A 26,160-nucleotide genomic window follows, 5' to 3' on the forward strand; every position below is an offset into this window, starting at 1 on the left:
AGGGGTAATAAAAACAATCAGAGACTCCTTATTTTGTTTTTCTTGGTTTTATTCAGTCATTAATCCATTGAAGAAATTCCTACTGTAATGTACATATACTCAAGTCATGGTTTTAACTGAAAATTACCAAATATGTTAAGTTGCATAATTGCCATAATAGGTATTGAAAAACAAGATCAAGAAAAAAGTAAACCAACAAAAGACCAACAGACATGACAAGACCAACAGAAATGACAAAACCAACAGACATGACAAGACCAACAGACATGACAAAACCAACAGACATGACAAGACCAACAGACATGACAAAACCAACAGACATGACAAGACCAACAGACATGACAAAACCAACAGACATGACAAGACCAACAGACATGACAACACTGACAATCATTTTATACAGCATAACCATAAAAGATGTAAATTCATACTTAGCCACACAGTAAAAAAGTTTCCCACGAACCAGATCCTGTGGGAACACAGACAGACAGACAAACTGGCAACCCAAACCAACAGAAAACATTGAATACCATGATAAAATTGAGTTTCACAAATTGTCATGCTAAGCAAACCTCCACTGGTACAGAAAGGTGATATTGGACAGTATTCAAAATTGCTTACAATGTGTGCCCCATCTATATAAAGCACCAAACAAAATTTGAAACCAATTCATAAAAGTGGAGCTGAAATTTTTGTGATTAAAATTTTCTTTGTCATTCCATTTAGTGACAAATTAAAAAATTGTAAAGTCCCACAAAACAGGAAGTTGATATTGGACCAAAACTGCTTACAACAAATGCCCCATCTATATATGAGATAATTGTGACAAATGATGGACAGATGAAAAGTGATTCCAATCTACCATCAATTTGTTGAATAGGAGTATAAAAACAATCCTACATACCAGTAAAATAGAAAGACGTAATGGTATTGTAGCTTGTCCTCTGTTGATGATCTGTAATGACATCTCATGGCATGATCCCCAAGCGACCTCTCCAAAGTTCATACACTTATTGTTACTATCTGTTCTAACCTGCAGGATTCAAGTTCAAAGGTCATTCAAATTAAAGGTTCAAATTGTCATTCTATGGGTGAATAGTAACATTTTACTATTGATATTTTTTAAAAATTTTTTACATGATTTTTTTTCTCCATGAATTATCAAAATTATAATATAATTATAACATAATAATGATAAAGAATGCCTTAATACAACAATTAATATTTAACATTTTTAAACAAAGTGGTAGCTTTATTATGGTTGAGCTTTCCATTGAGCCCAGAAAATTGACAAAGAGCTATTTATTTTCCCTTCCATATTAGTGGATAATTTGATATACAGTTACCTAATAAGAAATCTCCTACATGTATAATAAAACTACATACAAGATAAGTGTATCTAATCATAAATAAATACTGTATCAAATTAATAATATCCCTAATGCTAGTATAGTTAATTATATTGTGGTTTACACTCCAACCGACTGTGAATTAATCACAAAGATTTTCAGTGGTCAACTATATAAAAAAATTATCTAAAATTAATCAGTTATTCTCAGAAGGAGATTTAAGAAAAACAGGGCATTAATGAAACATTAAGTGATACTCCACCAGGTAATGGTGAAAAAAGGGACAGCACAATTTTCAAAATGGTCAAACTCGAAAACTATATTTTGGATTTTGCTGAAAATTAAACTTAACATGTATTTTATGTTACAAAAAAATGAACATAGTTTCAAAACAATTAATTAATCCATTCTTAAGTATCTTCTGGAAACCATCAGAGAGACATACCACTTTTCAGAGGGTATCACATAATACTGCACAACTTCGTGAGGCTGGGTAAAAAAAATTAGAATGTCAGAAAATTTTGTACAAAACAGACTGAATGTTGTTTATTGAGGGAAGCAAGGAACAGAATCAGATTGCAGATTAGATTTAATGAAGGAGACAATGGACACAATATTTTGTTTATATTTCTGAACAGAGTACAACTATTTCAATATGAAACCTAAAATGAAATCTAATATGAAATCTAAAGTAAAACTGATCAACAATGACCAAATAAGAAATGTACCATTTCTGTCTATATACATATATAAATATAAAGCTACAAAGCACACACCTCTAGACATGGTACAAATCTAAGAGAAAAGGGGGGTAAGTGATATAAAAAGTACACTCTGTGATCACATGACATGACAGCTCACATGAAAATCATATGAACTGTCATGTCTTAAATGAAAATATTTACATCTTACCTTGTTTATGAGAAACTAGACACATAAAACAAAAAGTTGCTGTTTCTAATCTATCAGTGTATTCAACATTTAACTATATGTAACAAAAATCCGACAAAAGTGAAAATAAAGCTTTCTATGCTTTACAGGCATCCGAATGATACCTTGAACCTTACTGTGCAAAAATTTAAAAAATTTTAAAGAGTGCTTAAAAGCTTCTAAAACATTTCCATAGCCTAACATTTGTACACCTTCCCCTACATGTAACACAAAACAAAATAAATACCTGTATTTGAGGATCTTCAGCAATGGCCTGAAGTGTAACTACTGTAGGTATCTTTTCAGTACGGACACTGTTATCTTGTAGAAACAAACTTGATGTGACATTTAACTGGGCTACATATGCTCCTGCCATTTTAGGTATAAAGATAACCTGCAAGATAATATCAAACAAAATCTTGTCTATGTAAAACAACAGCTGAAATAAATACATAAGACATCTTCCATTAAAACACATGAGGTACAGAGGGAGGGAACACACTTCTTAAATTTTATACAAGGGTGGTTGTCAGAACTCTTGACAAATAAATGAATATAGACTAAGCATAACAATGCTGTGTGAGTCCCCTTGCGAAAATTGCCTCCCCCAGTGTCCTATAATTTTAACGTAATAGCCTTAAATATAATTAGTTTAAAAGCTGTTTAAAATTTTTATGTCAGCAAAACTAAGAAAAATAAACATACAAATCTTGTAAAACATACCCAATTATTAAAACAAAAACAAAAATCCAACATATCACTGAAAGCAGAGTATTACAAACTTTTTATACATATGGTATACAAATATAACATAAAAATAACATTCCTCACATCTGACTTACAGTGACAGTCTCTGATGTTCTTGGCTCAATAATGACTTTTCTCTTCATCTCAAAGGGGAGATAATTCATCACATTCATCTCTCGTCCATCCACTGTCCATTCCTGGACTTGTAAATAACATTCTAACCAACTATTGGTAGGATTTGTCAACTCAAGTTTCTTCTCTGTTGATATTCCTACACAACATACTTCACTAAAGTGGAGGATTCTAGGGGCAGTAACTGCTGTAAGCCTTGGTGGGGTTCTAACATGTTGGTTATCCCTTTTGGGAGAAGACTTGGTGGCATTACACTCTACAATTAAATTGAAAAAAATCACAAGTTTGAACAATGTACATCAAATCAAAATTTATAATATCATCATCAAAATACTGACACATCAAACTTAAAAAAGAGCACACACTAATATGCAAAATGTTTAAAAAAAAATAACAGAAGTTCAAAGTTTTCACAAGAGTATTCACAAAAATTGATAGAAAAACATACAAATATATATATATCTTAGAAATTTAACATCCCTTTAAATCATCTCTTACCGTCATCTAAAACAGTTAAGTTCTCTGCCTGGAGTTCATTCATCATTCCTGTTGACATCATGGTGTGCATACTGCTGGGAGTTATAATGGTAGTATCTCTATTGTTATAAGGAGTACTCTGATAAACCGGCAAACGTGTTGAGATATTGGCATTATCTTCAGTCCAGTCGTAATGCGTAGGTAATGGTATATCTGAATCCCTATGAGGCATCATGCCATCAGAATCTATTGGATGTTCTAGTGGTTTAGGATGAACATTTCTGCCAACAAGTTTTGATGGATTCTCCCGAACAAGATACTCCTTAGCAAAGTCAGTAGATAACATTGATTCAGATGTCAGAAGTGTTGGTTTGTCTGGCTGTTGCTTTTGTGGTAACAAATTATGGCGAAAACTTGGAATTTGTGGTGGGGGCATTAAGACATCATCAGATGTTTTATCATTTTGATTAGTAGCTGTTGAATGTTCCCGTCCAGGACTGTCCATTTTATTTTGAGAACATTTATCACCAGGATCACTAGAATAGCCATTCATTGTCTGAGAATCTGGAGGTTGTTTGTAAAAAACTTGTTGTGAATAAATAGACTGAGGCACAGTGTGGGAAAAATCAGTGCGATTAATGTTAGAAATGGCACTACTTTCCAAAGCTTTCATATTAAAGTCATGACTGTTCCCTTTCTGTAATTCAGGCTCAGTGTCAAGGCCTAGATAATCCTTCACAGGTGTTGAAGTTAAGTTCTGTAATCTGCCATTCATTGTAATACCCTCAGCAGAACGACTATGTTTGTGCTTATTTGCCTGAGCTTTTAGCATAGCATGGTGTTTTCTTGGATCAAAGTCTGAATGTCTGGTCTGTTTTTGGTCCAGTTGAGGTTTAGGTTGAGAGGGTTTCTCAGAAATGGCATCAAAACCTCTGGAATCTACTAACTGTATATCCTCTGTACCCTCTAACTCCTGACGTGACCTTGTATGGTGAAGCTCTGAAGACTTACTATATTCAGTCCCATCAGGAATATGGTGCCCTGCCCATCCAGAATTACTTGTCCTTGGACTTCTAGCCTCGTACAATATATCATCTCCACCTAGAGTGAACATAGCATTTTGATTGGTCGATGTCACTGGTGTTCTTTCATCTTTCTGAGGATAAGAAGACATTTGATCAGTATAACTATTCATTTTCTCCATTGATCTCCTTATACTGTCATGGTTACTACCTGGAGATTGACACTTAGTTCTGGAAATACTTAGTCTAGGTGAATATCCATCAAAGTCCTCCAGTTGTGTCCTTGGTGGAGTCATCTTATCAAGTTTATCTGACCTTGACCTAGGAGGAGTTTGATGGCTGGTATACTTAGGTTCATTATCTTCTGTGTCTGATTCTTCTCCATCTGGTTTAGTTTTACTCTCCATAGAAAAAGATTCTACTGAATTCTCTTTAAAGTCTCTATAATTTCTCCCATTATCATTAGTACTTAATTTAGCAACTTCCACAGAGTCTTTGTGCTCAGGTATTTCAGACAGACTCATGTCCTCTGATGACAAATTTCTCTCTCTAAACTTCAGATTTGTTCCTCTTTTGACAGGCAATTTTGATGGTTTAAGTGTTGCCTGTTTCTGGGACCATGCCATCACCATATTAGCAATTTCCTTGGGATCTTTTGACATGGAGACTGAGGCCATAAACCTTGAAAGATCACTCATTTGAAGAGTTGCTGAAATATACAAGTAGGTTTCACTACCAATACAAAACCTTAATGAGGGAAAAAACAAGTAAATGTAGCAAATAAAACAAGTATAATAAGCTATCATGACTATCAATTAGGGATGGCAACGAATACTAGAGTACTCAAGTACAAATTAAGTACTCATATCATTGTCTGCATTTTAAACATCTTGATGCAATTCACCAATTAACTTCCAATTGTACAAAATATCCCTATGTAATACTAATTAATATCAATAAACAAAGTAAAAACAGTTCACTCAATAGATTAGATACTTATTGTAAAGGTGTTTGTACACAGATCAACGCTTACATGGAACATCAGAAGCCTTAAAGTTTATCATCATTCATTATTCTCTAATTTATAATTAAAACTGCTAATTATCCTGAAACATATGATACAGATTGTGTCCATGTCTCCATTTTTGGTACATAAACAACTGTTATGAAAGGCTATTTGTAGAAGCAGTGGTCAGACGTTTATTGTTCAAGGTAAAGCGATGCAAATGCCAAGGTTGCCGTCTTTGAATATGCAGACCCATCGAAATTTTTTTAAGCACATCTGACATTCGGTCAGACACAAGGTGATGACTTGTCTGACCGAACAACAATTTGTCTGACCGAAAAAACTCTGAACAATTTATCGACACGCTAACATTTTTGATGGGGGGTGGGAATCTCCAAGTACATTTTATTATCAAGCTGATTTTAAAACTACTGGGTATGGGCTCTTGAATTTGTTAATTTGTCACCATTATTTATTTTATGTAAATTAATCTGGTTCCTAAAAATCGGAAATCAGTCTTCCTGTCTAATTGAAATTCGACCCATAAATAAGTTCGACCCAACAAAATTTCAAATGAAAATTTGTTTTATTAGATGTTCAATTATTAATCTTTATCAATTTCGATGTAAAAGAAATACACTTTATTATTTTTTTCATTATTATTTTGACAATATAATGACCGCATGTTTCACATGTAAACGAGTAGCGAGACAACGGAAGGGACGATATATCAAAGGACGAAATGACGTGTAGCGCATGAACCGGAAGTTACATATTATTGTTTACAATCAAATTGATTGACTATCTCGCTAGACTGTAGACTAATTCACGTAATTATTAAAACGTTCTAGTTTTATTATTCACAAAAACCACTTCAGTTTTGAGAAAATCTTCTTTAACGTAAGAAAAAAACATCGGACACCCGGGCCGACAAGCAACGTGTATTTACCGGACCCGGGACAATTTTACCGGACAGGTCCGACGGTCCGGCAGGTTTCGATGGGTCTGAATATGAGTTCTCAGATAATTTATATGCCTTAAATTAAGATGTAGGCTGATGTCATCATAGTTTAACTTATATAAAAAAGGCAATGCAGAAATATCATCTCACAACAAAAGTCAGTATCTTTCATCAAATGTTGAAGTTTTGTCCATGAACTCAAGTACTCACAAGTATCATAACTGAGTACCTGAGTATTAACCTTCATATCTTTTGCCATTCCTACATAGCATACATCTTAGTTATATAGGTTTTTTTTCATTATTAATTGTAAAATCTTACCATCTTCATCAATACTGACAGATTGTGGAGTATTGACAACTGTTGTCTCTATCAAAGGATATGGATTCCTGTCTTTAGGGGGAGTCTTTACTTCCATTCCGAAGTCAGGCTGAATAATAAAAAAACAGCTTCTCAGTTACTTAACAATGTGCCAAAACCTTAAACAAATATAAACATCCATATAATGAATTACTGAAGTCAACAAAAGCATCTTATAACAATAACTTTAATAACCCCCCCCCCCCCAAAAAAAAACAAATTTTTAAGGTTTTAAGTTCTGTTGTTGAAGGCTTGTTGTGTTCAGTATTTAAAAAAGTATTCAATGTTCTCATAAAATTTATAATGGAATTAATTGAATGTTAAAATGACAGATTATAATAGATATAAAATGTTGCAATAAGACCACATCTTTACATATAAAAGTTTTTTTTCTATAGGTCAAAGGTATATACATGTAGTCTACACAAACACATCTACTAAACATACACCTAATAAAGTAAAACAAAAAAAAAACAGTTGTTAAAGCTAATATTTATTATCTCCTACAGTAATTTTTTGGACAATACTGAAATCTTACCCTAGGACCATCACCGTCTAGCGACCCAAGTTGGCCTGAACGACTCTTCATGAACTGCCCAACAGATATTCTACAGTCATCGTCAGCAACAGTCATCCTGCTACGGTATGACCAAGAATCACTCTCACCAAAAACATTACCATCTTCCATTTTTTCATCCTACATAAACCAAATAAAAAAATAAAGTGTAAAATTGCTTACTTTGCTAAAGATTTTAATCTTTTACAATGTTAATATATGATGTCAATGACAAATAGAGCTTCTATAGGGAATCCTACATGTATAAGACTCTACCTATTCATTGACATGGATAATGTATCTAAATAGACAGCAAGATGTTTGCATAGATGTTGTTGAAATGAAAAATGCAAGCATTTTGAAATATACCGTATTTTTCTATGTATAAGTTGAATTGCCGAAATTTGACTTAAAACGACGAAAAACACAGTCAAATTTTGCCAGATAATTCAAGTGTCAGACATGCATCTTAGATCATCAATGTTTACATACCATAGTAGGTGTCAGCAGAAGTTTTTCAAATCATATTATTCAAGCGAAGTAACTTTAAATGATATTGTTGTTTGTTAGCATTTCTAATAAAGTGTATTTTGTAAATTTGTTTTATTAGTTTAATTTAATTCCATGTCAATTGCTCTGATATTCAAACCCTAAGATCGTAAACATGTCAAGGGTGCGCACCCCGGTGTAAAATTAGTCTGGATAATCGGTCATAATTAAGACAGGTAATTAATGAACAAAATAATCAGGTATTCAATACTACAAAAAATTTATACCTTCAAATCTGGTGGCAATTTGCCAATTAGATAACTATTAATCATAATTTGCGCCACATACGAATGTGTTATGACATACCTTAAATGGGTATAAATTTGCATATAAAAGGACTGATAACTCTGAAAACATCCAGTACTCATCAGCAATACATATACTAAAATTGGGATGATACAGAGAAGAATAGCATGGAATGATCTGATTGAAGATTTCATTAACATATTTTCAAGAGTTTGTTAATATATTTTAACCGTTTTGAAGAATAACACTTAGGGATGACTTAATATAACATCGTCGTATTCATTCATAAATGGATAGCAACACTGATCGATTATTTTTTTTTTCTCAGTTCAATCGATCACTGGTTTGATTTGCAAAGAACTTCTTTCTTGAAAAATCCTTATATAAGTCAAAGTGGACAATAAGTCGAAGCTGACATTTTGCTGAAATAAATATCAATTCATAGTCCGAAAAATACAATACAGTAATTATGTCCATATTTTGAAGTAAACATAATACATTACCTCTCTGAATACATTCTCTTTCTCAAACTCCTGTTCATCCATGTCTAACATGTCCTTGGCTTTGTCTGTAAACAATTTAAATCTAATCAGTATAAGATCAATTACCACAACAATATGTCAAATTATATCAATACCCTAAATAGTATAAGCGAAAAATATATGCCCCATCAAAATAAAACCACACACCAAATTTGAAATCACTCCATTAATTGAGAGTTCAGATAACTGCAACAAATTTTAGTCGGATGGAACGACAGATACACAAGATGATTCCAATATACCACCTATTCGTTGATTTGTAAATCCATTCATTGGGAGTCATAATTGTGACATAATCTGAAGTTAAGATGATTCCAAATAACCACCCACTAGTGAAGTTGGAGAGTAATGCCTTCTTTTTACAAAGAGGGGGCTATTCAGGCACTACTTTTTCTAAATGTTATACATTTGTGTATATCGTACCTGCAGCAACAAAATCTTCATTAATGGTAAAATCAGCTCTTAGATTTCCCTGGGCCACCATTTCATCAACCATTGCCTTCTGTTCAGCAGCTTCTACAGATAAAGAGCTCACAAAGGCAAGATCTGCACCAGTCTTTTCTGTTTAATGAAAATCAAATTTCACTTTAATGCCATTAAATCACAGTATTTATAATCATTTCTTTCATAAAAATGGAGTTTTTAGGTTCAATCTATTTTTGTAGCAGGGAAGAAATTTAAATAATGATAACCATCTTCCTTTCGTGTTTCGGGATATGAATTAAATTTCTTGCAGCTTATATTCAGTCCAAAACAGTTTTCTTGATGAAAAGACTTATTCTACAGTTTTCTCTTGCTCTAAAACTTTTATTTTCTTCACGGTAGGTTTACTCTACACTTATTTTCTGATACTAATTGTGTAAATACATTTTTTAATCTGGAATATTCATTTACATTCAAAATTGACACACTTAGTTAATCATGCTTGCCAATTATTTATAAATTTAATCCTACATAAGTCCGAGAAAGTAGATCTAGAAATGTTAATACTAATAAGACTGTGAAATCACCTTCCTGCTTTGTTTCTGGTAATGATTTCTGACTGTTTCTAAGGAACTGACTTGGCTGAGGTGATGCCAGTGAGAACTTGGGTTGGTTGTAGTTGGGAGGACTGGTGCTGGCTTGACCTCTACTACCAATACTTGTCCGAGGGCTAATTGGTGGTTCCACTGTTACATCTCCAGCTGTAGTGGACTCCTGACTGTGCCATGAACGTCCAGGACTGGCTCCATGACTTTGAGAAAGAAGCTGAGGGCTCTGACTAGCTCCTATTCCAAAACTATGGTCAGTAAATGGAGGACTAGGGCTGGCTCCTAAACCCTGACTTTGCCTTACTTGGGGAGGGCTTGCACCAAATGATCCAAATGAATTCCTCACCTCACCAAATGGATTGTCATCTAGTTGACCCTGAATTTAATGATATATCCAAGCATGAGGTAAAATTTACCTAAAAATATGACCTTTGAGACTTCATTATGTCATTTAAAAAAATCAATGTATAAACCCTCACAATAAATAATATAAGCAAGGGACTTCTTAATTTTGATGTTTTTGTTTTTGTTTTGTTTTTACACCAAATTTTACATTTCTTTCATATTTGCAAAGAGATACATCACAGATAAACTAATCACTAGTACTAACAAATTGTTATGGATGTCAGCTACGGTCATTGAAAGTGCATCACAGATAATCTAACCACTAGTCTAACAAATTGTCATGGATGTCAGCTACGGTCATGAAAAGTGATTTCACAAGTGTTTTGATGGAGATGCTCTTTACTTTTATTTTCATGTGTTAATCATTGGGTTTATGGATATTACTGTAATACAACCTATTTCACTAGCAATTATTTTTTGCTTCATTCAGAAGTAAGAAAAAGCCTTGAAAGTAAATCTTCATAAATAAGTCAAATACATGTTTAAGAAAGTGTTCTTTTAAATGTAAAATAAATAAGCCCCGAATTGAACTGACACCCTCAAATTTAATAAATAAGTATACAGGTGTACAGCATTTGTGTCTCAGTTGTTCTTTGCTAAATACTAAGTTTCTTTGATGGTGAAATTATCTTTTCCCACTAATATTAAATTTCCTTGATCTCACTGACAAGATACCAGAGAAAATAATAAGTAGGACTTGAAACAAAAATGTAGAAAACCACAAATTGACTTAGTATATATTTTAGAGCAAACAAAATTAAAAAAAAACTAAAAGCATACAAACCAGAGTGATACTTATTAAATTTGACTTTTTTCTTATAAACTTCTGCACTTACAGAGAAAGCATCCTCTGCATTAAAGCCAGAAGCTTCCAGCCTGTTTCCAGGGTCAGATTCATTGTTCCATTCTTGCTGTCCAGAAGCCTCTAGCCTATTTCCATGGTCAGATTCATTATTCCATTGTTGCTGTCCAGAAGCCTCAAGTCTGTTCCCAAGGTCTGAAGGGAAATCTGCAGTCCACTGTAATTGGGATCCATTATCACTAGCATTAAACATTGGTGTAGGAGCAAGGTACCTGGACTGAAGTAAAGACTCATTCTCTCCAACATTACCCTGCAATTATATATCTTTATTACAAAAAGAAGACATTATCTCCAGCATTACCATACAAGATATTCTCTCCGTCATTACCCTGCAGTTAAATATCTATATTACAAAAACAAGATTTGTAAATACATGTAAATAGCAAAATTTTCAATTTTCTAGAATTTTGTCAAACTTCAATAATACCAATAATTTTAACATAAAAATATCCAATGTAAGAACATCCAGTAAAATCCATGTTATTGTGGCTGACTAAATTAATGTTTAAATTTTTATGGCAAAACAACATCTTTATATTTGTTTTTAATAAATATCATAAGCTACATCTAGTTAATAAGAAAGGGAAATAGAAAGGGCATATGATGTACAAGTGTACTCATTTCTAATTTATTATGACAAGTTGATGGCCTATGAAGTTACCTGTGAATATCTGTCCATCCCTTTTTCTGTGAGTAAATCATCTCCCATTGGTTTCACTCTCTCCTCCTGTAATAAAATAGACATAGAATAGGTTTTGATGATAGTTACATATTTTTTAATGTATTTTTTTCATTAAATATGTGCCAAGCAACAGAAAGCTAGGTATACAAATGTAGGATATGGCATGTAAATAAAGAATATAAACAAGAAAGCTACCATGCCAATTAATAATTTGTGGAACAACACTTATTATATAGATAGCAGTGTTTTATCGAATATTCCCAGTGTAATAAATTTTGATAATTCACATAGTGAAAAAATTCGGTAATTTCACTCTCACGCCTTTTCCCGCCAAAACGTCACAACACGAATATCAATCTGCCATTAACAAAATTTTTAAATTTATGTTGAAAATAAAAATGAATAATGCAAAAATCTATATAATAAATAGGAAAATCAATCGTGATTAACCAAAATATGGTCACTCGTGCCAAGAACGCATTAAGATTTAACTCGTGAGCGGAACAAGTTCCACACACTCGTTAAATCTAGGCGTTCTTCGGCACTCATGATAATATTTTGGTTATTCACTCTTTCCAATCAATTATCTTATTATTATTTCTTCTTGTACAGTTTTTAATTATTATGATATTTGTGAGAAAATTCTAAGATTTTTACACAAAACAGAATAGAGTAAAGAATAATTCATTAAATCTGTAAAGGCTCACCAAACAATCACACAAAGAGTCCAAAGGTCAACTTTCTTAATGATGTAAATACAATGTTATGAAATGTTAATGTCTAAAGAATGATTTTGAAACCAAAAGAAGATACACCTGTAGTGTATTTTTCAATAGAACTCAACTAACTGTTGGACTAATTTTATTACTTTCTCAACCAATCTTACAACTGTAATTGGTATTTTCACCATAAATGCGACCTGTAAAATATTTGGTTTATTAGAAAGTTGACAAAGATTTTTGACTTATAACCATTTTCTTTATTTACCTGATTCTATTGTGAACCTCACTGAATGTATATATGTACCAATCACCTATTATTGTATGTTCAACCACCCAGTAAATATAACTGTACAGAAAAATGGTGGTAATAGAAAGGATCACATCACCAGAGACTAGTATCATTTATATGGTACGGGAGTAAAAAAATACAATCGAACTTCGCTCGCTGAAACTTGGATGGCTCAAACACCCAGGATTTCTTGAACACAATTCAAAGTACCAAAATTTTCTCCTATATAATCAATACAAATAACCTTGGATTTCTCGAAAACTCAAACTGATTAGTCTGTCCGTTCTGTAATAAATCTTAGAGAATAACCCTCAATAACTCGAACTCGTCAACCATTTTGTCAGCTGAGGGTAATAAAAGGAGTGAAAAACTGAAACCCTATCATTAATCAGTGTCATTTTAGTTAATTACAGGTAATAATTTAAATCATCACTAATTAGGAAGCTTTTATCTTAACATAATACTGATTAAAGTTCGAGAATGTTCTGAAGTCAGTATGATGGAAAGCATGAAAGAAAATCGGATGAAAACAAATTATTGACCAAGGAACTCGAATTCTTAATGTTTTTTTAAAAGTAAACACAGCATTTTTCATGTCCACAAATCCACATAATCTTCCGACAGTGAATGAAAAAGATCCATGAACTAGCACAACTTCGTAGGAAGTAAGCAATTTTTAACGATAAAGTCGAACTTGGACCAACAACGAAAAAAATAAGGAAAAATTGAACTTCAATTTCTCGAACACATTTCAATGGTCCCTTGGAGTTCAAGCTACCGAGGTTTGACTGTACCTTAAGGCCAAAATGAGGAAATTGTCTGTTTCCTGCTGCCATACCTACCCTATTATTTGGTGGCTACCTAAACATTTTATTACCATTTTGGCTTAAGCACAGTTAAAGTCTAAATTGTCTCCCCATTAAATAAATGTAAAATATTTTTAAAAAATTTAAGTAATTTCCCTTTCTACCTACCCTATTTTGTTCTTTTAAGTACCAGGAAACAAAACTTTATTGTTTTGGCCTAATCAATACAGTGTACACATATCATAATCACATTTCAATGAAATTAACTAAAGAACTAATTTACAGCTGGCAATACATACACATGTACAAAATTCAATAAGTTATCTTAATATCAGTCTAAACTGCTATTATACAGATGCTTCTGGTTTTGTTATAGACAAAAAAGACCAATTTACCCTGTTTGTAAAACAGACTGGCTAAGAAAGAGGATATTAGTGTAACCATATCCTATATGTGTAATGGTAACTGTAATACAGAACTAGCATGGAGTATATCTAATACTAACACACACAGAACTACTTACTGAAGATACAATGAACTTCTGATAAAATATGTTAACAAATCATTATTCTGCATTTCACATAAACAATAACTTAAAACTACCAAATATTCAAATGACTTAAATGTTTACGAGATTTTGTTATCTACTGTGATAGTACAATTATTCATGGGGTACCAATTCTTGTGGTTTTCATGGGTAGGCCCACTCACAAAATTTGGTTCCCATCCAAAAGGAGAATCCTATTGATGTGTATACTGAAAACCTCAAAACCACAAATTTAAGAATCCAGAAACTTGCGTGCTAAAATTGGTATCCACAAATTAAAGTACTTTCACGGTATTTAATTACATAATTTAAGTATCCAAGCTAATTTGAATGATTTAATTTGCTAAAAAATTATCTGTGCTAGGAAATTATATTGTTTTAGTTACAATCAGAATTAAAAACACTATCATACAAATCCAATTTCAAGACGACAAAATAAAAAAATACATCATAATTCCATTATAACAGCAACAAATTCTTGTAAGCCATAAAAACAAAATGAATGTTATTTCTACCTCAATATCCAAACTTCTAGAAGGTGGTGGCATAACTGGTTTAAAGTTTGATCTGAAGGCATCAAGGAAACTCTTTGCTTCTGTTGATTGTCTCACATCTCCTCTATAAAAACAAGTATCTATTTTACAAGTAATATGTGAAGTTTTTAACTGACATTTGAAATAAGTTGATACGAGATTGTAGCTCTTTTTATCTAGTTTATAAGTCTAGTATTCTGAGGAAATGATCTTACTCTTCTGACCCACTGCTTCCATCACCGCCACCACCACCATCACCAGGAATAGGGGAGGTAACTACGTCTCCTTCAGCTGATTGTCTCATACCGATAGATAACTTGGTCCCTGTTGGCTCCTGCTGACTGGTCCCTTCCACACCTATCATAGAAAAACAGTTGTTACTAAATGCTAAATTGATGAGTTCTAATATATTGACCATAAGAAACTTGAATTATAAATCTCAATATTCCAGTATCAGTAGCATATATAGTACATGTCTGTATATAAATCAAGTTTATGTAGCCAATGTAGAAACAATGAAACATAATTCATCATTAACTTGACATAGATTTCATTTATCAAGATTAATCATGTGCAAGCAACTACTTTTCAACTGTGCTAAACCAGCTTCACATGATAACAGTAAAAAGTAACACAAACCTGGTCTAGGAATGGAAGCCTGACTGTCAGAACACTGGCCTGCTCCTACTTCTCTCTCTAAGCCCATGGACTGGAATAGAAGAACAAAACAATTCAATTGTAAATCCCTTCACAAAATCTATACCACAGAATCGAAATGACATTATTTTCAGATATCTGAAATCTGTCTCACGCTCCTAGCCATTTCTAGTTCATTCTAAATATCTACTAACCTTCCTGGCCATTTCTAGCTCATCCTCTGTATACACTCACCTTCTGGCCATTTCTAGTTTATCCTACCAATGTTTTTTTTTAACTTTTTGAGATGAAAGGGTCATTATGACTCTCTGGTGCTGAATTTGAGGTCAAATACTTTTTTTTTGGGGGGGGGGAAATGGGGGGGGTTACATTTTTTATAAATTGTGTTAAAAAATTTTGATCTCATAAACAAATTAAAATTTTATCTTTTATTTACTTGTTGATCAATCAGTTTTTTCAAACTTTCTGTCAGCAATGTCCTTGTTACAGTACCAATCATTGCTTTAGCTGTTGGTTTCATTTTGTCAAACTTTTCATGAACAGTTTTGGTAAATACCTCAGACTTTATTTTTATAAATCCAGTCTGTGGTTACCACTAGAATGATGTGGATTTTACACTGATCATTGTCATTTTATTAGAACAATCAAGTCCAAAAGGATTACACCATTTACTGATGGTTCAAAATTTACATTTCATCAATTGATTGTATCATCAAATGATAGCCAAGAATATTCACTTAACCAGCAGTTCTTGATGGTCCTTCTTAGCAATGTGCCTTTCATGCTTCCTTTATTGCTAATGCTGGGGCCATCCTCGTTTTCTGGATTCATCTGTTTTTTTAAGTCAAGTTTTGTAAACAAAAAGTTCAACAACGTCGCCATATTTGATGAATAAAACTGATTTCTAGCATTTGGCTCACCTCGACCAATTACATCTTACTTGTTTGTTGACCAATCCTCTCTATCTACTCACCTTCCTGGCCATTTCTAGTTCATCTTCAGTATCTATCTCACTGCTTTGTCCTGTCTGTTTACCATCCATGTTTCTCAAATCTTCACTGCTACCCACATCTGTAAAACATTTAAACTTTGGACTGAAACATAGTTGTGTTCATTCTGTAACATATTTCACCAATTTTAGATGTTTGATGAATTGTGATTCACTGCATCAAATAACAACATTTTCTTCATAAACATTTTTGATAATATAGCACCAAAATATAAAACTCCAATAGTCAGCCAACAAATACACAATAAATTAACTTTCATAAATGAAAGTAACAAAATCCGATCAAAAGTTGGCAAACTGGTGACAAAACCCTAACCCACAAATTATTTAGTGCTATTGCCCATTACCATGACAACCCTTACTGAACTATTGTGTCACATAATTTCTTTTCAAAATGCTATATTCTGAAGTCATTTAAAATTATGTTAATTCATAATCATACAACACAAATGAAAATTTAAATATCATTCTATAATTTCACATCCATTAGACATATGTAACAAGCAAAAACAATATTTGACATAAAATAATTATTGGAACAATTTTTGTTATAACAACATGCTACTAACAATGTTAAAAATCTATTAACATGTAAACCTCAGACTTACCTGTAGGAGTCATTACTCTTCCTTTGTAATAAAATATGTTAATCATGTTATATAATTTTAACTGTATATCAATTTGTCATTATTTTGACTTTATTATGCTAACATCAGATAACACTGTACAAACTATTCTAGACAAAATAAGGAGTAAACCATTTAGTTTTGTTTCTGTAGAAATAAAGATAAATTTTTAAAGTAAATGAGAATCATTTCAATCAACTTCTAAAAATAAAATATCAGAAGAAAGTGACAAAGCTATTAGAGTTTTACCACAGTAGTTAATCTTTTTTCATTTGATTAAAAAAAAAAACTAACTATAATACTGATTTTTCATACTATGAAATACAGTAGAATAGGCAAGTTACACCTGACATCACGAGAAAATATGAAGATGGTATCTTCATTATCACCTACCATCAAACAGTGTTACTTTACTGAGACTTGGAAACATCTTGTTTGATTGTGTCGTCTCTGCCCCATCACCTTTCTTAGACATAATTTTCAGGTAAATAGAATCTAAGACATCATTGTCTGGAGTGAGTCCTGGAGAAAAAATAATTAAATGACATTAAATTTGAAGTGTTAACAACAAATGTTGGGGTCCAGGAATTTCAAAAAAACCAACTGTATAGATTGTCTCCTTTAGTTGTCTCACTGTCTCTCTGATCTCTGATACACCAAAAAAAATAAAACATTTTTAATCAGATTCAGTTGGCTTTTCTTAAGAAAAATAAATTTTATTGTTTAAAACAGATTTCATTTTATGACATTGTTAAAATGTTGCATCATTATTAGAATGACTGTGTTGTCATTTTCTTGAGAGCTTTTCCAGTAAAACGCAGCTTTATAGCCAAGGTAAAATAATTGCTTCTATGACATATTCAAATTGTATGAACAATTCAAAGCCTCTTCTAATGATAAGATAAAGTGAAAATCTTGGTATAATTTCAATTAATAAGGAATAAAACTCAGTAGTTTATAATGGCCTGTCAATTAACAACCTTTTGGATCAGGTTCCAAATCTTCAACACCTGTGTCATCAAAATCACCAAAATCGTCATCAAGTTCCTTCAGTTCGTCATCAATATTGACCTCAGGTAGCGTAACATCACCATCCTGCTGCCCACTGAACATTTCTTTGAAGACAAGAGATTGCCTTACAGGACCTTCTGGGATAGGTGCAGGTTTCTCTGACGGTTTCTTCTTCACTGTGTCAATATCATGTCTACAAGGTACAGGCAAATGACTATGAATCAGTAAATGTACATTGCTGAACAGTAAGTGATAAACATATTTATTATTTACAATCATTAAAGATACCAGTGTTAAAACATCTGTAAAAGCCATTAAACATGCAAGATTTACTTACATGTGTACCCAATACTAAGATTTGTAACCTTCACTTTATAGATTCCTTATATTGCTAAACTGAGGAACTTTGTTAAAGTATTAATTTTTGCAGGGCTAATATTCACACATGCTCTGTAATGAACATATCAGTGCATATTTATTTTTGTGGTATAAAAAAATAAAAAAATTATTATAGTTAATAAGCCTTAAAACTCAATTTCACTGATACCATTTTTCATGCTGTTCTGGTCACCCCAAATATAGCGAAAATTAGTACACCATGAAAAGATAAATACATTTACAGTACTAAAAAAATAATTCAAGAATTTGGTATCTTTGTAGTTAAGAACAAAGCTATGAATGTAGATTATGAATTTGTGAACACAACAGAAAATTTTGAATTTGAAATTGTGACTTGAAAGACCTGTTATAACCAGGAAAATTGTGAGCCTACAAAAAAAAAGTTTCACAACATGTGAAGTTATACCATTCAATTTATCATTACCTAAAGAAAGCTGTCTGGCTGTCTCCCATTCCACCCTGAGATGAGCTTTGTAAGCTGCTAGCATTGGAGGCACTTTGTAAAAGAGTACCAGTCTTACTCTCATTACTACTGGAGCCCTGTACAGATCTAGTATCACCCTTTGTCTTGTCCATACCAGGCATGAACAAATTAAATTCACTGCCATTCAAATCTACAATACATACGAACATGGAATTTTTTAAGGTTCATGTACAAATGTCAATGAAAAGTATTTACAGTGGTATAAAGACACATTGTTTTCACAAAGCATATGTATTGTGATATTGGATACTTTTTAGTATGCTTGATAATACATATCACACTATGTTTTAAGAGATGTATGTTATAGGCTTTTCTCTAATTCCATGTCGTTGTCCTTCATGTTTTACAAACCCACTTATGTACATAAGGAAATAACAGAAATGAATGAAAGTTAAGATTTCATGTATCAATGCATTTGAGATAAAACATTTAATATATATTTTTTTCTCTCCGAGCCATTAAAATAATTTTAGCCCTAACACTTACACTAAGAATTTTTTTTTAAATAGCATCACATCATTAGTGGCTCTAAGGTAGTGAACTAAAGCATCACCAAAAATACAGTGAATTCGATACATACAGTGAATCATTTCCCCTTAGTTAAAGACCACAAAGAGTATACATTCCACTAGTATTATATATTATTTATACATTCATTTTAACTAACTATTTTTTTTTTCTAATTTATTAAAATCCTTTCACTTTTTATGCCATATTAAATAAACTTTTATGAAAAAAGAACTCTCAACACTATTTTTGTACTACTAACCACTCATAGCATCAACTTGTATCAATCCCAAGGAAGAGTCTCTAGTGCTGGCTGCATACTCAGATCTAAAAATAAGTAGAACATAGCTACATTCAGTACACTTAAAATAGCTAACCTAATAATATGTGTATCAAATAAATAATAGGTTGTTACAAATATCGAGCAGTTTACTAAGTCACATCAAGTAATAATACAAAAAGTTGTGTTAACTAATGAGAAAGGCATATTCTTATCAATACCAATAGGAATCATGAAACCATACAAGTCATTCAATTAAAAATACAAAACAAGAGGTACACAATTGTATAATGTGATAAAAACTATGTGAAAATTTCACATTGAATTCCATTCACAGTTTTAGAAGTAAGCCCCCCCCCCCCAACCCCCCATTCAGGAAAGTCAATGTTTTGCATTATGAATCATTAAATCCAGGGCTCAAGCTACTTGAGAAAAACAGGGAGAAGTGACTTCTCTTTGAGAGACACACCAGGGAGAAGTGGGGATGAACAGGGAGAAGTGAACACGGTCGTGCATAATTTACTAATGCTTTTTAAAATTATGTGTTTATGCTACTTACATGCACATAATATCAGCAAGCATTTTCATACATTCATTTTCTTTTATTGAGATAAATATTACTTTTTCGTTAAGCTACATATGTAAGTATCTAAATATTTTGGACAAAATGAAATTGGCCTACTGACTGAATGATTGACTGTATCATCTATTCTTGAAATTGAATTTCCAATCTATACCTCTACCCCTTACCAAATTTATTACAGCAAAATTAATATATGATTGAGCAAATCAAATGTTTTTGCATTGCATTGTCCTTTTGATTTAGTCTTTTTTAGCAGCACTGGAGTAGAAACTTTCAGGCAGTGACATTCTATTGGAATTTTGTTCCGTTTTTTCTTTCCTAATCCTATTTAATCCATAATGATTTTGTTCAAAATATCCAGTCTGTTGATATAAGTTGATCAAGAGTATCAATAATCACGTAAAAATTTTATTACTGACAAATCAAGACTGAAACTTTACTGACACATATTGTAGCGGTCGGTATGAACTCGTCTCAAGCTTACGAAATGTTCTGTTGAAATGTAGTGATTTAGCTAGCGCTCATCATTTTGTCACTTAATTTGAAAAGTGTAAAAAAAAAAATCCATTCAAAAAGTATTTCAGATAAATTTTTGTCACCTTAAATAAAAATGTTGTTAAAAACTGTCAATCGAAAGTTACATAATTTCACCTGGCCTTATGCTCTGACAAGTTCATGACCCCATGCTTGCTAATTACCTGGTCAACCAGGTGTGAAATACATTCTATTGTTGTTAACCTGGCATCCCTGATATGTGCATCGTTAATAATCCTTTAAAATAACAACAATTTATCAATTGTTTGATCATTAGGACCACAAAAGGTAATCCAATTCTCTCTCAACTTCAGTCGCCGAGTCGGTTGTTTTCGACCATCAAAAAAAAGCCTCGAGTTGACTTGAGACATTTCTGCTTTTAAGTACGTTTAAAATGAAACTTTTTTATATATATACCCCGGAGGATCTCCACAACATTGTTGTGACCATCATAGAACATAATAAAAACTGGTCAAAATGTAAAAGAGTATCTCAAGAAAGCTTTTGGATGAAGAAATTGCAAACAACTTCTCCAGATGGAATTAACAAGAAAAAATAATTCATTTTTAGGTCTTGGATTTAAGGCTGGTACAGCATTACTTGCCATACATCAATACGCCGTACTACTATATTTGGACTTTTTATTTTTTTAAATTGTTTTCCACAGTTAATTGTAACTTCGATAAAAAGACCCTCTTTGTTATTTTCATCCAGGCTCCTCATCAGTTGCTTATGTGAGCCTTTGATAAAGGTACAATCACCCACAGCGTACGCGATTCAGCTTCTGAATCTGTTTTGATCTTGAACTTTGTGAGTTTTATGCTCATATAGTTTTATGAGTTTTATGCTGAGGAAGGATATCTGTTATCCGAAATATTCAATTTAAATTTTACCATCTTCTGGTGATGTTAAACATATTTAGATGGATACCGACCAATTTTACTCCCATATAAAAACAAACCCTTCATGAACCTTGCAACATATATAGCTGTCTATTTTTAGAAATTTAAATGCACCCAAAAACAAAGTCTCCGACGTGTGACTGGTCATCTCATGGATTTCAATTAATTTTAACGCAATAGCGGACAGTTAGGAAGTATTAATCAAAGATAAATATTCTCTTTTCTTCTTGAAACAAAATCACAATGATCATGAACGTCTTCAATTCTACTCATGATCTGGGGTCAAAGGTCACTAAAACATTACCACCCAGCAGTAAGATATCATGCAGCAACCGCTTACAAAGTGCAACATTCTACAGTTGACTATGCCAATGTGGTCAACCTCCTTTCTATCTGTGTAGTTTCTGCGTTATCTTCTGGTGACTGAGAGGGGATTTAGTAGGTACTATCTGATCAAGACCTATCTTAGGAACAGGCTCAAGGTTTCATCAGTCAATAGCATTCTCTTCTAAAGATCTGTCTCCATCCTTCTGATTCGAGGAGTTTTAGGTTGAAGAGGGCTTAGTTGAGTGTCAGGTCATACCATAATAGTAGCTAATGTCAAATAGTAGCTATTTTTAGACTGAATGCATCAAAGCTTTGTCATGATGTAAAAGAAATTTCTATTTTACTATTTTTCTAATAGTAACTATTTTATTTTATTAAGTAACACGTTTTCTTATAAAAAATAATAGTTATTTTGTTGTAACATTTATTATAATTATTGTTATGCCTGTATCTGTAAACTTAAAATGAATATATTAAGAGTGTTTATGTCTTTAGTTTATGATACTATTGACTATTTACAAAATTCTGCTGCCCATAATATGTCGTTCGTGCTCTACGAAAAAGTGACTAAAGCCCTCAAAATCTAGCTAAAACCATGGAAATGGAGCATTAATTGTTCTGTTATAAAACATGAAGGTCAAAAGAAATGCTTCAGGTTTTCTACCGAAATTAACAATGGAGATAAATTTAACTTAAGTCCACAGAACCTGCACAACAAATTACTCCTACAACATAAGAGGTTGGAATTCCATTCCTCCATACTCCAACGTCAGGATGGCACCAGGTCAGAAAATAGCTTGCCAGACAACCTCTAGCATTGCTGGAGTACACAACAAATTTGCACGTTTCGTAACGAAATGTGAACGGTAAAACATGAATTATTATAAGCTGAAGTGAATAATGTTCATTCCATATCTTTACTTAAGTAAATGTTTGAAACAAAAAGCTAATTAAAATACTTGCTTGTAATCGATAATTCTTACAATTTTTACAATTTATTTTCTCGAATGGGCTCCATTTTTGTTTGAATGGTTATTGGAAGAGAGATAACTCTGGTCCAAATCCCCGAATCGCCCAGTAGCGTGAGCCCTGTAAATCCCTGAAGTCATTCAGATAGAAATGCACAATAGGATGTTCACAATGCCATCATGGGATTGAATTTCATTCAGCAGTTTAAAGATTTTGGGTTGATAACTGGGGATGAATAGATTGATCACTATATATCTCCAATTTTTTCAAGTATATTAACCCTTACCTTGTAGTTCTGAACTCGGGTCACCCTAATACAAAAACCTAATATTGAACAAAATGACTTCATTTTATCATAAATTACTGCAATTTTCTATCAAAAACCATATGTTTTCTTCTTTGGGGGATTTTACAACTTAGCAAGTTTCTAACCCTGTTTACCCTATTCCATAAAAAGGTGGATTCCAAGGTGTCTTGGACAAAAACAGTGATCCGCTCACCCTTTTCCATAGGGAAGTGGGTCCCAGATTAACTAAGTAATCCTTACCCTATACCATATGGGGGTGGATCCCAGGGATTCTGGGACAATAAACTGTCATCACTTTTCTGTAATAGTTCATCAGATCTACTTCCAGTTACATCTCTAGGTTTTATCTGAAGGTTAGATTGGTCTATAGCACTAAATGATAACCTCAGCTGATGTGTCCCCTGGCCAATCCCCCCTCCTCCTGGAGGTGTTGACAAAGAATTGTTACTTAGAAATGATCCACTTTTAACATCTTCATCAGTTCTTTTCTGGCTCCTGCAGATTATTGGAATGTCATGGTTGAGTGTTATCAGAAATGGTATGAATATAAATGGACATGCACATCAGGACTTTTTCTTAAGTACAGATATATAACCAGGTAAATTCTGTCTGAAGTTTCTTAATTCCAAATGTTAATAAACTCAAACATTGTTCATAGATTTCAACAGATGCAGATATAATTATAAGGTAAGAAAGACATAGGCTACATGTCAATACACTACAATCCACTTTGCACAAATATAACTTCAGACTAACACTGTTACACTTATCTTACTACAGCACCTTAAGTTACTAAATACATACTTATTTTCCCTAGCTACAGTGGACATGGCCAGTGGCTTATTTCTTGTAAATGAATATTCATTGTCAATATTAGTTGTCTGCCCTTCCTCTGCCACAGCAGATAAATCTTCTATCCCGATACTCTCTCTACTATCCATCATATTCTATGGAATCATCTTTTTACTGTAAGACAAATACCATATTTATCAGTGATGTCAATGATATTCTGCTTATTCTTGTTCATTCCTTCACACCAAATGCCTAAAATTAATTTTCAGCAAACTTCCATAAACATGATCACCAATTTAAATTAATGGCTGAAACATAAAACAGTAAATAGAAATATGCATGTTTATTTATTTTTTATTTTAAATTACTTTATACCTCACATCAGCATGTAGCAGTAATCTCTAAGCACTGCTGATAAATAGATAATCAAATTGCATGCATACTGTATACCTTTGCACATTAGAAGAAACCAAGACCAGTTGTACAATAGAATGTGTAAACTAAATGACAGAATAAAAAGTAATGTAAAAAAATTTGAATGCATTTTTAACAGATGTCCCCAGGACAAAACTACCATCAAGATCACAGATGTTAATTAGCTAATAAATAATGACAATTAGAAAAGCCCAATTTAAGTCTTAATAGATTATCAAATATTTAAATATTTACATTTTAGTAATTTGATGCACATGCACAGTGTAGAATAATTTTTAGGTAAGGTTACTTAAATACACAGCACTACATAGTTTTGATTTACCAGATTTTAAGACAAATGTTTAAGAACAGGTCAGTTAAAACCATGAGTAATATTATAAAAATGCACATTTGTATATGACCCTCTTTTAAAATACTGATTTCAAGCTCTGAAAAGCTTATTTACTGATGGCAAGATTTGTGACTATTTGGCTTATATGAACTTATGGTATAGTTGTCAGGCTTGTTGGGGTGTAATGCTCATTATTCCAGGTATAAAATTTGATGAAATCCCAGGGCTAGGGTAGGTGCCTGGAAACCTGGACACATGTCAGTTCAAAAGTCAATAAAAGTCCAGTGCCTTAACCAATCAGCAACACTGCCCCATTAATGTACATCTTTGTTCAAAAGTTAGCATCCATGTGGCTCCAGACAAACTCATTGCCAGTTCAAGGCATTCAACTAATCCAAGCTTAAAATTACTCTGTGAATTCTGTTAAGACTGATGCTCATGAAATTAAATCTAGCTCATAGGCCCTTAAATTTGTTTGCGATACAGACCTACAAGCTAAGTTTTCGCTGCTAAATTAAATCTTGATTCCCTCTTCATATTGTTTATACATTTGCTGTGCGAGCTTTAGTTTTGACTAACATGTGCCAACAATGGACATGTTTATGGGAAATCACAGTTTGACACCAATTTGCAGGTAGGAGAGCAAATCGAAACAAAAACAACAATTTTAATTCAACCAAGATTGGAAAGAATGCCTGTAAAAACACATCGCACAGTGGTGCATATGTACCAAAAAGAGCTATGTTTGGCCAATTCACACCATGCATTAATTAGGAAATAAGGTTAATCACTGATCATTCTTACCACACAAGCGAATCGTAGTCTCTAACAATATCATTTGCCTTAATTTAGTTTTCAAATATTTCTTTTGGACCGCCAAGTTTTTAACCGGAAATAACAGTTTCTACAGAGGTCGCTACAACAAGCTAAATTAATGAAATAGTATACGAGCGCGTTGGATTGATAACCGACCCCGGGGTTACTCTAAATCATGGACACTTGTAAGAGCGTACAATGTTATAACAATGCACAAAATTAATCATATGTTAATAAAGAATATAATAATAATAATAATAATAATAATAATAATAATAATAATAATTATAATAATAATAATAAATGAAATAAATAAATACATTATACATGTATTTCTTCTTTCAGTTTTCTAACGTTCCTTTGCTGTCAAAGATCATACGACGAGCGTTTAATATGATTTTACAAAATAATGATGATGACTATTGGACAAAGCATTT

At 32.6% G+C, this 26,160-nt stretch overlaps 1 protein-coding gene across 1 annotated transcript in view; it reads right to left on the reverse strand.

The window, feature by feature from the left end:
* The window catches only part of LOC148610883 (uncharacterized), a 44,375-nt gene extending 18,567 nt beyond the window's left edge, over nt 1-25,808 (reverse strand). Inside the window, exons 1-25 of the mRNA XM_088590736.1 lie at nt 25,712-25,808; nt 24,154-24,315; nt 23,590-23,844; nt 19,710-19,774; nt 18,881-19,070; nt 18,027-18,250; nt 17,440-17,568; nt 17,029-17,049; nt 16,385-16,482; nt 15,394-15,463; nt 14,970-15,111; nt 14,737-14,839; nt 14,198-14,215; nt 11,837-11,902; nt 11,150-11,425; nt 9,888-10,284; nt 9,301-9,438; nt 8,839-8,903; nt 7,523-7,681; nt 6,946-7,054; nt 3,657-5,366; nt 3,122-3,414; nt 2,527-2,673; nt 2,262-2,276; nt 905-1,033 (exon numbers count right to left, since the gene is read on the reverse strand). Of these exons, the coding sequence (XP_088446862.1) occupies nt 905-1,033; nt 2,262-2,276; nt 2,527-2,673; nt 3,122-3,414; nt 3,657-5,366; nt 6,946-7,054; nt 7,523-7,681; nt 8,839-8,903; nt 9,301-9,438; nt 9,888-10,284; nt 11,150-11,425; nt 11,837-11,902; nt 14,198-14,215; nt 14,737-14,839; nt 14,970-15,111; nt 15,394-15,463; nt 16,385-16,482; nt 17,029-17,049; nt 17,440-17,568; nt 18,027-18,250; nt 18,881-19,070; nt 19,710-19,774; nt 23,590-23,844; nt 24,154-24,293 (4,959 nt within the window). The 5' untranslated portion in view covers nt 24,294-24,315; nt 25,712-25,808. The remainder of the gene's footprint in view (nt 1-904; nt 1,034-2,261; nt 2,277-2,526; nt 2,674-3,121; nt 3,415-3,656; nt 5,367-6,945; nt 7,055-7,522; nt 7,682-8,838; nt 8,904-9,300; nt 9,439-9,887; nt 10,285-11,149; nt 11,426-11,836; nt 11,903-14,197; nt 14,216-14,736; nt 14,840-14,969; nt 15,112-15,393; nt 15,464-16,384; nt 16,483-17,028; nt 17,050-17,439; nt 17,569-18,026; nt 18,251-18,880; nt 19,071-19,709; nt 19,775-23,589; nt 23,845-24,153; nt 24,316-25,711) is intronic.
* Between the last annotated feature and the right edge of the window lie 352 nt (nt 25,809-26,160).

The sequence above is a fragment of the Perna viridis genome, chromosome 7 (genome assembly GCF_037379345.1).
Source record: "Perna viridis isolate PV_CMFRI_1.1 ecotype Kerala chromosome 7, ASM3737934v1, whole genome shotgun sequence".
Lineage (NCBI taxonomy): Eukaryota > Metazoa > Mollusca > Bivalvia > Mytilida > Mytilidae > Perna > Perna viridis.